This window comes from Ahaetulla prasina, chromosome 2, assembly GCF_028640845.1.
Source record: "Ahaetulla prasina isolate Xishuangbanna chromosome 2, ASM2864084v1, whole genome shotgun sequence".
NCBI classification, from domain to species: Eukaryota; Metazoa; Chordata; class Lepidosauria; order Squamata; family Colubridae; genus Ahaetulla; species Ahaetulla prasina.
The window spans coordinates 116,437,472-116,452,371 of record NC_080540.1 but is presented as its reverse complement, the minus strand read 5'-3'; the positions used below and the strand labels follow the sequence as shown (position 1 = coordinate 116,452,371).

At 40.4% G+C, this 14,900-nt stretch overlaps 2 protein-coding genes across 3 annotated transcripts in view; one reads left to right on the top strand and one right to left on the bottom strand.

The window, feature by feature from the left end:
• FABP6 (fatty acid binding protein 6) overlaps window positions 1-14,900 on the top strand; it is a 191,452-nt gene that overhangs the window by 35,970 nt on the left and 140,582 nt on the right. The window lies entirely within an intron of this gene.
• Window positions 4,812-14,859, bottom strand: PRDX2 (peroxiredoxin 2). 2 transcript variants are annotated; one of them, XM_058167140.1, is made up of 6 exons: window positions 14,762-14,859; window positions 10,162-10,267; window positions 8,307-8,460; window positions 7,483-7,605; window positions 6,866-6,996; window positions 4,812-5,119 (listed from the first exon to the last, which is right to left on the bottom strand). In XM_058167140.1, the coding sequence occupies exons 2-6, from the start codon at window positions 10,262-10,264 to the stop codon at window positions 5,034-5,036; spliced, it is 597 nt and encodes a 198-aa protein (XP_058023123.1). In that variant the 5' UTR covers window positions 10,265-10,267; window positions 14,762-14,859; the 3' UTR covers window positions 4,812-5,033. The 2 variants fall into 2 exon arrangements, with proteins under 2 accessions (XP_058023123.1, XP_058023124.1); XM_058167141.1 differs by lacking the exon at window positions 14,762-14,859 and adding an exon at window positions 14,511-14,530.

Here is a 14,900-nt window from a genome sequence, read left to right as displayed (position 1 = left end):
CACTAAGCAATATGGTCATGTGATAGTGACAGAAACTTAGGTCCCAATTCATTTGTTCATCATATTTCTTTATGACCCATCTCACTTAAGTTACTTTTTAAAGTAAGTAAAGTGAGGAACTTTTGTTTGGGGCCGAGTAGGAAAGTGATATGCCAGCAGAGCCAAGTTAGGCATTTTCTCATCTAATAGGATTGGGGAGCCTTCTGACTCAAAACTTGGGAGAGATGCCCATACAGATTGTTCTTTTTTTTAGTACCTGCAAACTTCATTAAGTGAAGTATTGGGAACTGCAAAATTCATTAAGTGAAGTATTGCTAAGTGAAACTGACTTACTTCAGCTTTTCTTTGCTTTATAGACCTATGAAGGCTGTAAATGCAAGGATTGGTTGCAAAATCTCTTTTTAATCAAGGTCATAACTGTGAAGTGTCATTAAATGAAGCTAGTCACTAAATAAAGTCACTATCTGCAGTCATAAACAACAAAGAATTTTAAAAAGCATCACCTATTACTCGTTCTCATTGTTTTTGACAGTGGTAAACTATGATTAAAGTGAATTGGCATAGGTGAGATAGGATTTGCTGGGTTGAAAAACTTTTCCAACCTGTTCACAATAAAAGACACTGTTAAGTTAACATGTTTTTAATATACAGAGAAAAAGACATGGTGATATAATAGTATGGAAAGCAGCTCACTGTTGTATATCTAGTTCTGTTTTAGATGGTTCTCTATTGACCAAATTAAAGTAGACATGGAAAACCAACATAATAACAGAGTGTGTGAGTGTGTGTGTGAGCGTGTCTTATAATAATTTTGATTAAAGGGGAAAAATCAAGTTAAAACTCATAAGATAAACCAGGATTAAACATCAGAGAAAAAAATCAAACCTTTTCCACCCTCCAAGGGTAAAACGGCTGCAATGATACTCAGTGGGGGAAAATCAATAGTACTTGAATAGTTCCAAAATTCAAGCAACAGATGGGGGGAAAAAGGACTTTCTTGCTCAAAACCAACAGGTAATATATTTCCAGAAGCTTTTCTCAGTTCTAAAGAAAACCAGGTATGTTATACTGAGTCTCTTGCACCAAAAGAAGCCATCCTCCTATAGAAATACTGGCTGTTCCAGTCCTGTAGTGCTCTAGGTACTAACAAAGCATACTCTTTGTTCTACTTTGGCACATATTATCTGCATAGATACACAGATACACAAATCAAAAATTGGAAAGCTTGATTCATTGCTTTTTGTTTTAAAAAAACAAATGAGAAACTCATTCTGTGAAGCAACAGCATCCTCTAGTGGCATAACAGTACAGCAGGAGGAGTTTTCCCTTCCAAATCCAAATACAATTCCTGATTATCTAGAAAAACGATAGTTTAAGTATAGCTAGTACTGTAGTTGACTGAAAATCTTCCAGGGAGTACCAGGGCTGTAGACGAGATTGGAAAGTTTAAAAACCAAAGCCAAAACAGAAGGCAGCAACAAGAAGTCACTTATGTTTTGTTGCCAAAAAAACCTAGATGAAATTATTAAGATGGAACAACACATTAATATTTATAAAATGCTTCTTAATTCTCATGTTAATGTCTAAATTTTAATTAGAATGATTTAATATTAAAGAGGCAGCATCTCATATATAAAGTCAATACCTCAGTAATATTAAATAACTATTACATGATGTTTGAATTTCATTAATTTATTTTGAAAGAATTTAGAAAGTCTAGTTCTATTGAATACGGGGCATTATGACTGCAACTTTTAGAACTGGTCAGAGTAGCCAATGTAATTGTAGTCTCACTCATCAGAATGGTACCAAGATGTATTTGGTTAGTTATGACATGTAAAGTTTATGCAAGTATATGTAACACATTGAGCCAAGAGGCTATTTACCACGTAACATGTTGAGTGCTGCCATTTGGTGATATTTTTCCCTCCAAAAAAATCAAGATTAAGAAAACCAGTAATTAACAAACTATAACCATAGCCAAAACTAGTTATGCTGCTTACATTCTAGAGGCAGGAGGAAAACTGAGCTATTATACAAGTAAATTTAAGAAAGCATGGGATGAGGTCCTCCTTCTCCTTAAGCTAAGGAAGGACATATTTATGTACTCAGAGACTTGAGTCTAGAGCAGGGGTGTCCAAACTACGGCCCGCGGGCCAACTGCGGCCCGCGGGTCAGTTTTTATTGGCCCGCAGCAAATTCTGAAAATATAATTGAATATGGCCCGCACATGGCGCTTGAGCTCAACTCTGTTGCACTTCTCAACCAGCCCCACTACTAGAAACTCAGCGGCCGCCTGGGGCTGCCGCCTTCACCATTCTGCCCGGCTTCCCAGGTGGGGTGGCCTGGTGCAATAGAAGGTTGCGCAACGTCTCGGGTAAAATATGTAATAAAAATCGTAGATGGCTCCTGTTTCTGTACGTGACTCTTCCGTCCCGGCGCGGGGCTATTGCAAAGAGGGTTGGGGCAGTTCAGCCGCCGAGCACCAGGGGGAGCTCGCGCAGCGACAGAAAGGTGGCGCCTGCGTAGCTGCGCCGCCAAAATGGGCGACTCTGAGGATGAATTTCGGTGGCGGGATCCGCTGGGGCGGCGGCGGGGGGAAGCGGCACGCGGGATAGGCACAGGCGCTGCTCCCGCCGCCGCCCCGTCCCCCGTCCCCCCGGAGGGCGGACTGAAGTGAGGCGGTGTCCCTCGGCTGCCCGGGAGGAAGAGGTGGCGGGAGGCGGACGGAGAGCCGCTGATGGTTCCGGCCAAGTCCCGCTCGGAGGCCGGGCCAGGCGGGAGGCGGCCCAGGGCTGGTGAGTCAGGCGGGAGGCGGGGAGTGGGGGGAAGAGGCTGAGGGGATCGCTGCCTGGGAGTCACTGACTGCCACCTGCTCTCTGCCTAGAGACGAAGGGCCACGGGAGGCCGCCGCCCCCGCTGCTGCTTCAAGGGCTGGAGGACGCCAGCCGCGGACTCGAGGCCCGGGCGGCCCTACTGCTTTTGGAGGCCCCGGCCGCGCCCCGCACGCCCCCGCTGCCCACCAGCCGCTGGAAAGGGGCCCCGGCTAATGCGAGGCCGGGCTGGCTGTGGGAGCTAAGCTCGTTGACGGGCACCCGGCCGTAGCTCCTGGGAGGCCGATCAGGTGCGTGGCTGCGCGGCGTCGGGCTCTTCTCCGGGTCCTCCTTCCCTTGGGGCAGCTGAGCCGTCGCTCTTTTGCGGCGTTTCTGTCCCCGGAGCATCCCGAGGCCGAGTTCGCCTTCAATCCAAAGGACAGCATCACTGCTCCCACTGAGAGCAATGTTCTTCACATTATAGGTGAGTTAGAAATACACACAGTAATCATATGTCAATATGTCACCTCTTGTGTGTGGCCCGGGCCACACATGAATTTACTAGGCTTATATACTGTTTGTTATCCAGCCGCATGCCTTTCTGAATAATTATATTTAAAAATATTACATTAAAAATCAACATAACACAAACACACACGTACACAAACATAGAGATACACACGCACATATATATAACTCACACACATATAGTATACTTAAGCCTAAACTGTGCATAGGGACTACCCAGACGGCTGAAAAAAGTGATTTCTGACAGGTTCTCACACTTTTGACCAGTCCTCACACTTATGACCGGTCATCATTTATGCCTGTTGCAGCATTTTGTGCATAAGGACTACTCAGGGGGCTGAAAAAGTTATTTTTGACCTGTCCTCACACTTTTGACTGGTCCTCACACCTACAACTATCTTTACATTTTGCACCCTATCTTGTAACCGTGGTGAAGAGAAGCAGTTGTGAAATGAGTGATATGGTTGTTAAAAATGCTGCAATGGGCATAAATGTGAGGATGGTCATAAGTGTGAGGACTGGTCAAAAATTACTTTTTTTAGCCCTCTGAGTAGTTTCTATGCCCATAGCCACATCCACTCAGTCACATGAGCAGTTAGCCACGCCCACAAGTCACATGACCACCAAGCCACACCCCAAAATAAGCCACGCCCACAGAACTGGTACGAAAAAAATTAGCCACCCCCCCCACCCCCCCGTTCAATGGTGTGGCCCGGGCCTTTGCTTATTTTTCTGTATTTGGCCCTCACCAAAAAAACTTTGGACACCCCTGGTCTAGAGGATTTTTCTAGCTTCTAAAGGCCATGTGACTGTATCATAGGAAGGAGTTGACTCCAAAATTTGGTAAGTGGCAATTTTCTCTAAGTACAAAATAGTAATTCAAAAATACTAAGCAAAATGGTTAATATCATATACTTCTCAGCAGCAGTCCAGCAAGCTTTAAAACTACAGTATCTTAAATAGAGGACTGTAGAAAGTAAATGCCTAGTTAGCAAACTTGAACCTATTCAATTTACAATTGTATCCGGTTCTTTTAAGTTCCTCCCTATGCACAAGAAGGAAGCCGATTTTTTCCTACTCTTTCCACTCATTCATTATCTCATGGTCCAGTTGCACAACTTGCACTAGGAGTGTATTTTCTAGACTTGGATGACAATGGACTAAACAAGATTTCTATCTTAAAAGATTTAGATCTACTTTCTTACGCAATAGGTGGACTAATTTGTGGCTTGTCAGCTAATAGCTATGTCTTCTCTTGATTTTAGCAAAAATAATCAGTGCCTGTTACATTGAGTTTATCAAAAGGCATGGTAGCAAGAATGCATGCTGTGCATTTCCAAAACCAGATCTATTTGTCTGCTCCTGCTACGTACATATAACCTGACTTCCTGTGTAACATGAAATGCTAAATTCAGCATTACGATCTTGGAATTGTTTTCTTATTTTAAAATAAGTTCAACAATACAGACATTAGAAGGTACCATCAGGCTTCCTTTAATGATCATTTTACTGAGGAACGAAGATGCCCAACTGAAGTTTGCATTTAATCTAGTTCTATGGGCCATTACTTATACAGCAGCCAACTTTTATAGACAAACTATCTCCCAAACCTCTTTCTTATGGAGAATTTACTGGAAATCCCTTTACATTAAACCAGATTACTTCAGTAATAGAGCATACAAAAGGAGAAATCTACTGTTGCTTGGCAAAGAACAGCTTGCTGTCTTTCACAGTGGGCTTGATGGTGTCACCGCCAGGTTGCCAGCCAGCTGGGCACACTGTAGCAAGAACAGGAGCAAACGTTAGAGTAGAAAAATATATTGAAATGGGGATTTTTCAAGACAACAAAGGGAGCAAATCTAAATAGCAAGGCTAGCTCTTTATTTCTGTTAACAAGAGATGAAACTAGTTAGTTGAAATAACAACAGAAAGGACCCAAGCTAGTTCATAACATGGGTGTATATATGCATGCACTCTATTTAGAATTTCTACAAAAGACAACATTCCCCAAAACTCAGTATTTTCTGCTGGAATATATTTGCATGAAACAGTAATGTTTGAGCCTTATTTAATCTGTCATCCACTCAAATAATTAAAAATTGTTACTTCTGGGTTTTTTTTTAACCTTCTTGGGAAATATGATTTAAGATGGGTATAATTTAGATTAGAAGACATAATCAGCAAGGATTATAAAATATTTTGGAAATTAACAATTTGCAATGGCAGAAATGGCTAAATAAACTAGGATGACTTCATGCTATCTGGGAACTGTTTACCCTTTGGACAAACAAAAAATTCAACCTGTGTTCCTGATGCATACAATATTAAGCAAGCCATGGAAGAAGCAGGATTGCCAGGATATCCAAACATAACTTCGTAACATTCTAGTATTTAATGGTATTTAATGTAGACAGTTAGGGCAATTTAATAAGATGTTCTTGCCTCTGAGGGCAAGGATATATTGTATATGTGCACTTTTAAGACTCTCTGCACTCGCCTTCCAGCTTGGATTTAGAAACTCAGATTCTGGCTTCGGAAAATGCATGTCTGCCTGGGAAGGCAAATGCCTCATGCTCCTTTACTGGCTTAATTACCAATAGTTATTTGACTACAAGTTGTTCCTTTTATGAAATGTTTTGGACAATGAGCTACACTCTAGATATTTGGTCCTAAATTAGAGGGTACAAAAGGGCAACTAGCTATTTCTCTACATGCAATTTGGCAAGTTGAGATTGTTACATCAGATCAAAGTAATTTCATGTTCATTCTTGAAACTGTCTTCAAGACACAGCATGAGAAATGGAAAGATACCAAGCTTATGTTCCCGTTTGCTCTGGGCAAAAATTATTAAGTGTATTGCTAACTGTATCCTAGGAATTTTACATATATTAAAAGGCTCCACTGAAGAGCTTCTCTATTTGGCATGGGTATAAAACATTAATTACTTTCTGAAACAGCGTCAGCAACTGTCTGTCTACCTGGTTACTTACAGGACCATCTCTCCCTGATTTAGGAGAGGCATGCTCTGGGTGTCATCAGCTAAGGAGTGTCAGCTGGTGGGGCCCAGCCTTTTCAGCTGTGGTGCCTGCTCTTTGGAACACAATTCCCTTTAAGATTAGATTAACCCTATCCTTGCTGACCTTCCACAAAGCCCTGGAAACTTGGTATAGTTTAGTGCCTGAACCCAGCACCCTGGATGCGTGACAGAGCTTGTCTCCTTGCTACATTACTGATTTTTTTTAATGACACTTGTATGCTATGTCTTCCATTTTTTTATAGTACCGGTATGTATTTTACCTAATTTATTTTCAGCCATCTAGAGTCACATTAATGAGTAGCTGCTACATGAATGCTGTATTGTTTGAAAACTACTATTCAATCCCCATTGTATCTCACTCAGGCCCATCATTGCACCCTAAAGAGAATCAAGGCACAATGAACCAATCTTAAATTGATCATCTTTCCCAGAGCACTACTGCTACATCTTTCTATGTCCATTTATTATCCCAGGATCCGTCACTCACCTTCACCATGTTGGTCTGTGAATTGGAAGGCTTGAACCAGGCGCAGTGTCTCATCCACAGAACGTCCCACAGGTAGGTCATTGACTGTGATCTGTCGCAGGATGCCTTTATCATCTATTATGAACAGACCTCTGAGGGAAAAAAGCATTATCATTTCAAAAGTTTCAGGCCATGGGAATCTATTAAAACCTTATATCTATAAATCAATAGGACATAGGGCCAGAATCAACCATGAACTGTGGCATTTTGAATTTTTGCATATGTAGCCTTCTCAATTTAAAGAGCTGCTAGAAGAAAAGTTAAGTCAAGGACAGAGAGATCTAGTAAACTCTATGAACCAGAGGCATTCTTCTATCTTGTAAAGGTTCCAGGTCTGCATTTGCTAAGAACTGGATTACTATAGCTTTCCTATGTTTACTTGACAAACATGTTGTTTGAGCAATGTGGATTAGTTAGACATAGCTAATAAACAGAATATGTTAGTCCTGTGATATCCTGGTTACTCTGCTTACATCACTAGGAGCATATGCTAACTGGGACTATATCAGCTAAACTACCAAGATGTCCATCACCTACAAGAGGTTCTTCCAAACTCATTTAGAACTAACTTTTCATACCTGTATGCAATGCCATCCTCTTCCTTGAGCACACCATAATCCTTACAAATGTTATGATTGATGTCTGCTACAAGTGGGATATTTGTCGAACCCAAGCCACCATCCTTTCTTGCGGTATTTGTCCTACAAGGAAAAAATTAATATCCACAATACTACTGTTTTAATGACCTGAAACTCAGTACACTGAAACCATTTAGATTTTAGAAATTATTAAATTATAAATATAGAAAATACTTTCCTAACTTTTTGGTCCTAAACCAAACACAAAACTTTGTGAAACTGTGTTTGAAAAATGGGTAGACCATTTTTCTCCTCACTAAAAAAATGGATTTTCAAGAGAGACATTTCATTTATAGTTGACTTTGCTGGCCCAAGGAAGTGCATACTGTTCTCTGTATCCATTTCAGGTGTCCAGCATTAATTGTACAAGCAGCTTATGTCAGCTAATAAGTTAGCTGATAAACCCCTAACCAACAACCAAGTTTTGCTAGATAAAATTGGTGGAGACCTCCACACCCATCTGTCAGTTAACATCTGCCTAAGTTCTTCTCAGCACTATAACTACAAGCAGTTCTTGTGACTGGCATATCAGTTGTACCGTCTGCCTGAGTATGACTGGAATATTTCCAGTTCCTAGGGCAAGAACGAAGCCTGACAAAAGATCTCCATATATCAGCAAGATACAGGCCAGGGTACACTTCTTAGAAAGCATAATTATTCCTTTTTGTCAGTGTCCTATTATTAGCCAGCTTTTAATATGCACCTCTGGAACTAGTTTTCCAGCACAACTACTTCTATGAATAATTATATACTAGGAGTCTCACCAAGCCAAATGGGTAAACTGAGAGTCGACAGAAGCAGCAATAACCTCACAATTAATCTTGCGGAACTCCTCAACTCGATCGTTGAAAGCTATGATCTCAGTGGGACAGACAAAGGTAAAATCCAGTGGGTAGAAGAACAGAACCACATATTTGCCTATATGGAAGAAACGGGCATCAGTAAAACAATCATAATCAAGAGTCCCAGAACCTTTGCACTCCCATAGTCTTCTGGACAGTATCCCTATTAAAGTTTATAAATGGAGCAAAATTTGGAGTCACTAGAACACTCATAAGGTGGTTACATCTTACCCAGGTCAAATCAGGACCTTTCCTCCAGTTACAAAACAAACATGCCATTCATCTATGTACATTTATTTGTATTTATACTGTCATTATTTGTATAAATAACTCAAGACAGTGAACACACACAATACTCCTTCCTCCTATTTTTTTCACCCTGTGAAGCAATTGTACCAAGAGTAAGTGACTGTCCCAAAATCACCCAACCAGCTTTTATTTAATGCAGTGGCCATCTAGACTGAATATGTTCCTGTACTTCATTCATAGTCATAACACCATTAATTTGAATATTGAACTATGAACTGTCAGCTACCTCTTCTTTGGCTTTTGGGGGGAGGGTGGTGCCTTTGAGTCAGCCTTCGACCCCTGGCAACTGCCTAGATAACTCCCTACAGTTTTCTTAGCAAGGTTTTTCAGAGGTGCTTTGCCACTGCCTCCTTCCTATGGCTGATAAGAGAGGTAGGCCCAAAGTCACCCAGCTGCCTTTGGGTCTAAGGGAACATTGGAACCCATGGTTCCCTAGTTTATAGCCTGATGCTTAACCACTACACCAAATTGGCTGGTCATTAGACTCACTGATAATATATTAATCTTAAACTAAGTATGATGATATTAAACTACAAACGTATCCTGGATTGGAGACTTTCATGATTTTTGTGCATCTGAAGTTATCCTTGAAGAGCATTTGGAAGCTTTAACTGGAATACAGTGGTGTGGGCAGTCTTTGAGGCCCCTAGAGTGGCCCATGATACACCACTGTTCCAAGAGCTGCACTGGCTGCCCATTTGCTTCCAGGTACAATTCAAAGTATTAGTTATTACATATAAAGCCTTGCATGGTATGGGTCCAGCTTACTTGAGGACCATCTGACCCCTATGGGAGAAGCCCCCTGCACTCATGTTGGCAGAGGTGGTATGCCATGAGTCCCATCAAGGAATTCCAGATGGTGGGATCTAGGCACCTTCTCTGCCATGGCCCTTGCTCTTTGGAATATAATGCTCCCTGAGGTGCTATTGGCTGCCACCCTCCTGACTTTCCACAAGAACATAAAGACATGGCTTTGCCAGTTGGTTTGAGGCCCAAATAGGGGAATATCATACTGGAGGTGGTTGACTGACTTAATAGCAGTTCCCATTCCATCCCCTCACTATATATTCTGCTGCCTTCTTCCCCATATTTAGTTATAACTTGTATTTTATTGCAATTTTAATGTGCTTTTATATTTTTATAAATGTATAAAATGTATAAATAAAATAATGTGATTATACATGGCACACATTATACTATATTTTACAATATTAGACAATATCTTAATATTGTAAGCCACCCAGAGTTGCCTTGCAGTGAGATGGACAGCAAACAAGTTTAATAAATAAAATAAAACATGAGAGCATGTGCATTTGCTTTATAATTACCAACATTGCTAAAGTGGATTCATAAAGCAGTCTATTTGGAAAATGTATCTTAGCCTTCCCATAAAGTCTAGACAGCTTAGAATACTAAGGAATCCCATGGATGCACAATTAAAAACCTAACAGAAGCTACAATGCCTTACCTCTGTAGTCTGATAACTTTATATCCTTGATGTTGCCATCCACCACTGCAGTAGCACGAAAATCTGGAACTGGTTTTCCAATATATGCTTTACCAGAGGCCATTTCCTAAAATATCAGAACAATAATGTATGCCTTAAGTGGTCAAGTGCACCACTTCTCAGGAATGATATAGTCTGATTCAGAGTAAGTATTGTCTAATTTTACCTTTTGATGATTTAAAAAAAGGCAACACGATTTTGGCCTCTCTTTTCCCATTTTCTCACCACAACTTTTACCCAATTAGAGCCTGTAAGCTCAGAGAAAGAGCAAAGTCTACCAATCCAGCATAATGCTCTATTCAAAGCCCTAGTCACAGGAACTGGTTCAATAGAATGGTATTAATAATGCTTTTAAATCCACAGCAAAACCTGAGGCATGCAAGGAGAGGCTGTCCTCTTTTGAGGAACAATGTGCTGCATTTCCTAGTTCAGATGCCTCCTTCATCTTGCTAACCATAGAAAGAAAAAGTATGGTGCAAAGGAAGGGCTACCAAGCCATTTATTAACTAGATTTCCAACCTGAAATGTTGACCTAAAAGGTATGTTTGCAATATCCCAGGAATGTCTACTTTATTTTGGCAATAGTTTCCATCAGGCAAAAAAAGCAACTGGGGGGGCGGGGCTTTAAAAGCAGCCAAATCATCTGGTAAATATTTAGTTGTTAGAACATGCTTAAGCTGAAAATACTCACACTGCTGCAAACTGGTAAGACCAAATTGAATTTGAATGAATTGGAAAAAGTCCTGAACATAACAGTTACACAGTAGTTGTTTTAAAGTAATAATCCCAGTTTCTATCCAAGTTTTCCAATAAAATTATTTACCACCAATTTTAATAAAACCTTTTCTTGCTCTGTTGTTCTAACCACTTGACACGATCTCAAAACTAGATAATCTTCAATTTAGCCCGTAAAAGAAAATATTCCATTATATTTTCATTTCACCAGCAGGTGGCTGATAAATTATTGGTCCCGTGGTACTTTTACATAACATATAAATTAAAACCATCTTCCTCAAATGATAATCTCACTTTGGCTAAGAAAAACCTTGGTGGTCCATTTCCCCAAATACATTTCCTAAATAAGTTTTCAATATATTTATTAAAATATAGAAATACCTATAAGAATATAAATGAAATAAAGGACAATTTTCATAAGTTAATTTTGATCCACAGGCTTAAAGGGATTTTATGCTATTTATTAACATCCACTACAACCAGGCGAACTGGTAGTAAAAAAAAAAGCTACCAGTTCCTCTGAACTTGTATTTTCAAACAATCAGCTGTGCCACCCAATTTAAAATTGCTAGAAATCCTGCCTTCTAGTGAATCCAAATCACAGCACAGCTGTTCTCTCCCCCCCGCCCCACTGTTCTACTTACCTTCCCAAGCCTCCTTTTTCCATGCAAAGTGTGCGTTTGGCGCGCACTGTGCATAGTGAACCGGTGGCAAACCAGGGAAGATTTCACCACTGATTTCAACCCTTAGTAATAATGTTCAACATATTTCTACATATTTAGAAATACAACTTTGGGTTTATACAGCCCCAAATGTGTCAGTAGAAATCACAAATCCCATTTCTTTACATAACTCTGTTTATGTAGATTTATTCCAATTAGAACCAAAATACTTTCCAAAATATTCTACAACCTTTATAAAATTAGACAAAGTAGAATATTGATCCAAAATTCCTTAAATATCACCAGTATACAAAAAGAAATTATATTCTCACCCTCCCAATATAATACTCTTAACATCTACAGATTGGCTTAGATGGTGGCCAAAAGTTCAAGAATCAAATTAAATAAGGCAGAAAGTGAGCAGCCGTCCCACGTAACACACTATAAAAGAAGAGTAAGATAATTCAATTTGTTAACTGTGGCAGAATGTTACAAATAGTAATCTCAATCCACTGAACAATACCCTGTGGAAAACCATATCTAATCATCACGTGCTTTAAGAATTTAAACTGGACTAAATCATTTTCTGCATCAAAGTTATTTGAAACAGACTTTGGAGGAGAATTTATGGGGCATATGGATGACACAACGTAGGTAGATCTTCAACATAGATAGAAGATAAAGCTAAGCTGCTTCCAGGAAACCAACATGATAAAATACAGACAAAACTGAATAAGTATTGGTATCTGGCTAACTAGAGACAAATGCAATTTATTTCTTACAACCTAAAAAACAGCAGCAGTAACAGACCAAATAAAGACAGAATGGATTCAAACTTCAAGCATAGGAAATCTTAGAGTTTGGGTCAGCTCAATATTCATGTGAAGACATTGACCAAAGACAAACATATGTCCTTTCCAATCCTCACAAGAATTTACATTTCATTTCTTTTCAAAAGACGTATACATCTCCCTCCCTATAATTTATTGCACAGCAGGAGAATAGATAATAAATGTATGGTATAAGGGAGCAATTGGTATTTTCATTTTACTGTATCTTCTCTACTTTAAAACTCTTGTGTCTTTTGGGGGGCTGGAGTGGGTAGTTCCCAAATTGTCTCAAATTTCAGTGGCAAATAGAAAAACTACAGCACAATTTCATCCTTTTCTTAGAACAAAAATGCGAAAAACATATTCTAGGCTTGGGGCATGGCTATCCCTATATATTAATAAACCGACAATCCTCCGCTCCCCCCCCCCCATCTTAGATGACATTTCACAAACTGGCTTCTTTGATGCAGTGTGCAGCTGAACTGGCAGGGGAGGGATAAAATCAGCAGTAGCACCCAACTTCCCAGGAAGGAGGCAGCACATTCCAGAGAAGGAACTAAGAGATTGTGCAATCCTGAACTGGATGGGGGAAGGAGGAAAAACTATAGGATAGCCACACCCCAGAATTCTATTAGCTTTGAAGGTTATAGCTTAAGTCTTGCAAGACTACATTAGATGTAAGCATATAAAGAACTGGATTCAATTAGAACTCACTGTATTGTCTTTGAGCACCAGTAGTTTGAAAAGACACCTTACCCTGACCTACCCCCAATTGTGTCTTTTCAAACTACTGCAGTTCTAAATGGTGGCAACCACAAGGGTCTAATGGAGCACTGCTGCTGATTGGTACAGATCATTCATGAAAACGTAAAGATATAACTGGTCCTAGCACTGCCAAGCATCACACTCTTGCTAGAACAAGGGACAAAATCAACTGACCTAGCTCAAAAGGAGCAGTAACATTTAAGGTATTTGGTTTGATCAATAGGTTAAATAACTGCCATCTTTTGAAATACTCTTTGGGACATTATGCCTGAACGCAGGGACTGACTGCATCTAGTCAATACTGATACACTGCAGTGTCTTCCAATCTTCACCATTTCCAGACTTGCACTTTTTCAGCAGTTACGAGTTCTATTACATACTGTTACTTCTTCCCATAAAGAGTTCCAGCAACCAATAACTTCCAGGACTATAGCAGCAAAGTCTTACTTATTAAGGAGATGAGTAGGTGGCAGAGAGAAAATGCTCTGACTATCCCTAATTTTGAGAGTGTTTTTTTCCCCCAGTTTTGGCAAACTTCACAGAATTCCTAAGACTATGGCATTATAGAACTAGAACTCACCCTTGCACAATTCCCTTATAGTTCAAAGAAGTGAAATCTGCACTAATAGGCATAATGCAAAACACCTAATTGTATAATATTTGCATTTATCAGTGCAGCTGCCTAGAAGAAAATGATATTCAGAACAAAATCATTAAGTGTCCCAGCCCACAGCCATTACTATCCCTCCGGTCCTCTCTAGTCTCGTAAACCTACTCCCTAATTGAAAAGCTTAGTCAATCAATTTAAAGACTGAAACTGAAAATTGGGACATGAAGATACCTTATACCATTCTGCACTTTTTAAAAATGCATACCTCTATTTTTTTTAAAAGAGAAGCTGGAGTATAATTTTTATAATCCCTAGCTAGCATGGTTAGGCATTCTAGAAATTGGGTAAGCACTATGCAAACTCTAAAGCAGGGGAAGGCATAAAGCATTCGCTCCATGCCTTTTTAGCTAGATTTATATTTGTGACTTTTTTCAGGTTACTAAAGAAACCCTGTCTTAAGTATCAAGGTTACTTTTTCTGCCTTGCCTCAAAAATTAGACCAGCCTAGAAAGCTTCCCCGTTTTCCCAGGGATTGAGGCGGGAAAAAGCTAGAAGAAAGCAATGGGAAGGTAAAGGGGAGGTGGGGGGAAATATATATTTTAAAGGAAGCAGACAGGCCTCCTTTTTTTTCTCCATCCTCTCTCGGAACAAAGAGAAGCCTATTCCTCGCCTGCAGCCTGCAATTTCATTTGAAGAAAGCTCGCCTACCTGGCAGTTTTGGGGGAAATAAAAGAGAGACTATGCGTCGCAGAGCCCTTAATCCAGCATTAGCGTTTCTCCCCTTCTCCCCGGTATCTCGCCTCTAAAAAAAGGACGCACGCGCGCCAGAGTCCTAGTCCACGAGGCTGAAGACGGGGGCAAAGCGCTTCAGGCCCACCCGCCCAATTAGCCTTGGCGAGCCCCAAGCATCAAAATCCCACCCATAGAGCCTCGATAGAGCATTAAAGCACCTAACCTACCGCAGTCTCCGCGAACAGCACGAGGGAAAAAGTGACCGCTTCCAGGGAAAGGAGGTGTGGCACCCACGGCTACTGCGGAGGGTTTTATACTCGGAGAGCCGGGAAGGGGGCGGGTCCGGCTGCGTAAAGGCGGGTAAAA

Excerpts from the sequence above, each read along its gene's own strand:
- PRDX2 (XM_058167140.1), bottom strand. The coding sequence starts at position 10,264 with ATGGCCTCTGGTAAAGCATATATTGGAAAACCAGTTCCAGATTTTCGT. Across the intron at positions 7,606-8,306 it reads CAGTTTACCCATTTGGCTTG|GACAAATACCGCAAGAAAGG; the intron begins GTGAGACTCCTA and ends TTTTCCTTGTAG. Across the intron at positions 5,120-6,865 it reads CACAGACCAACATGGTGAAG|TGTGCCCAGCTGGCTGGCAA; the intron begins GTGAGTGACGGA and ends TTCTTGCTACAG.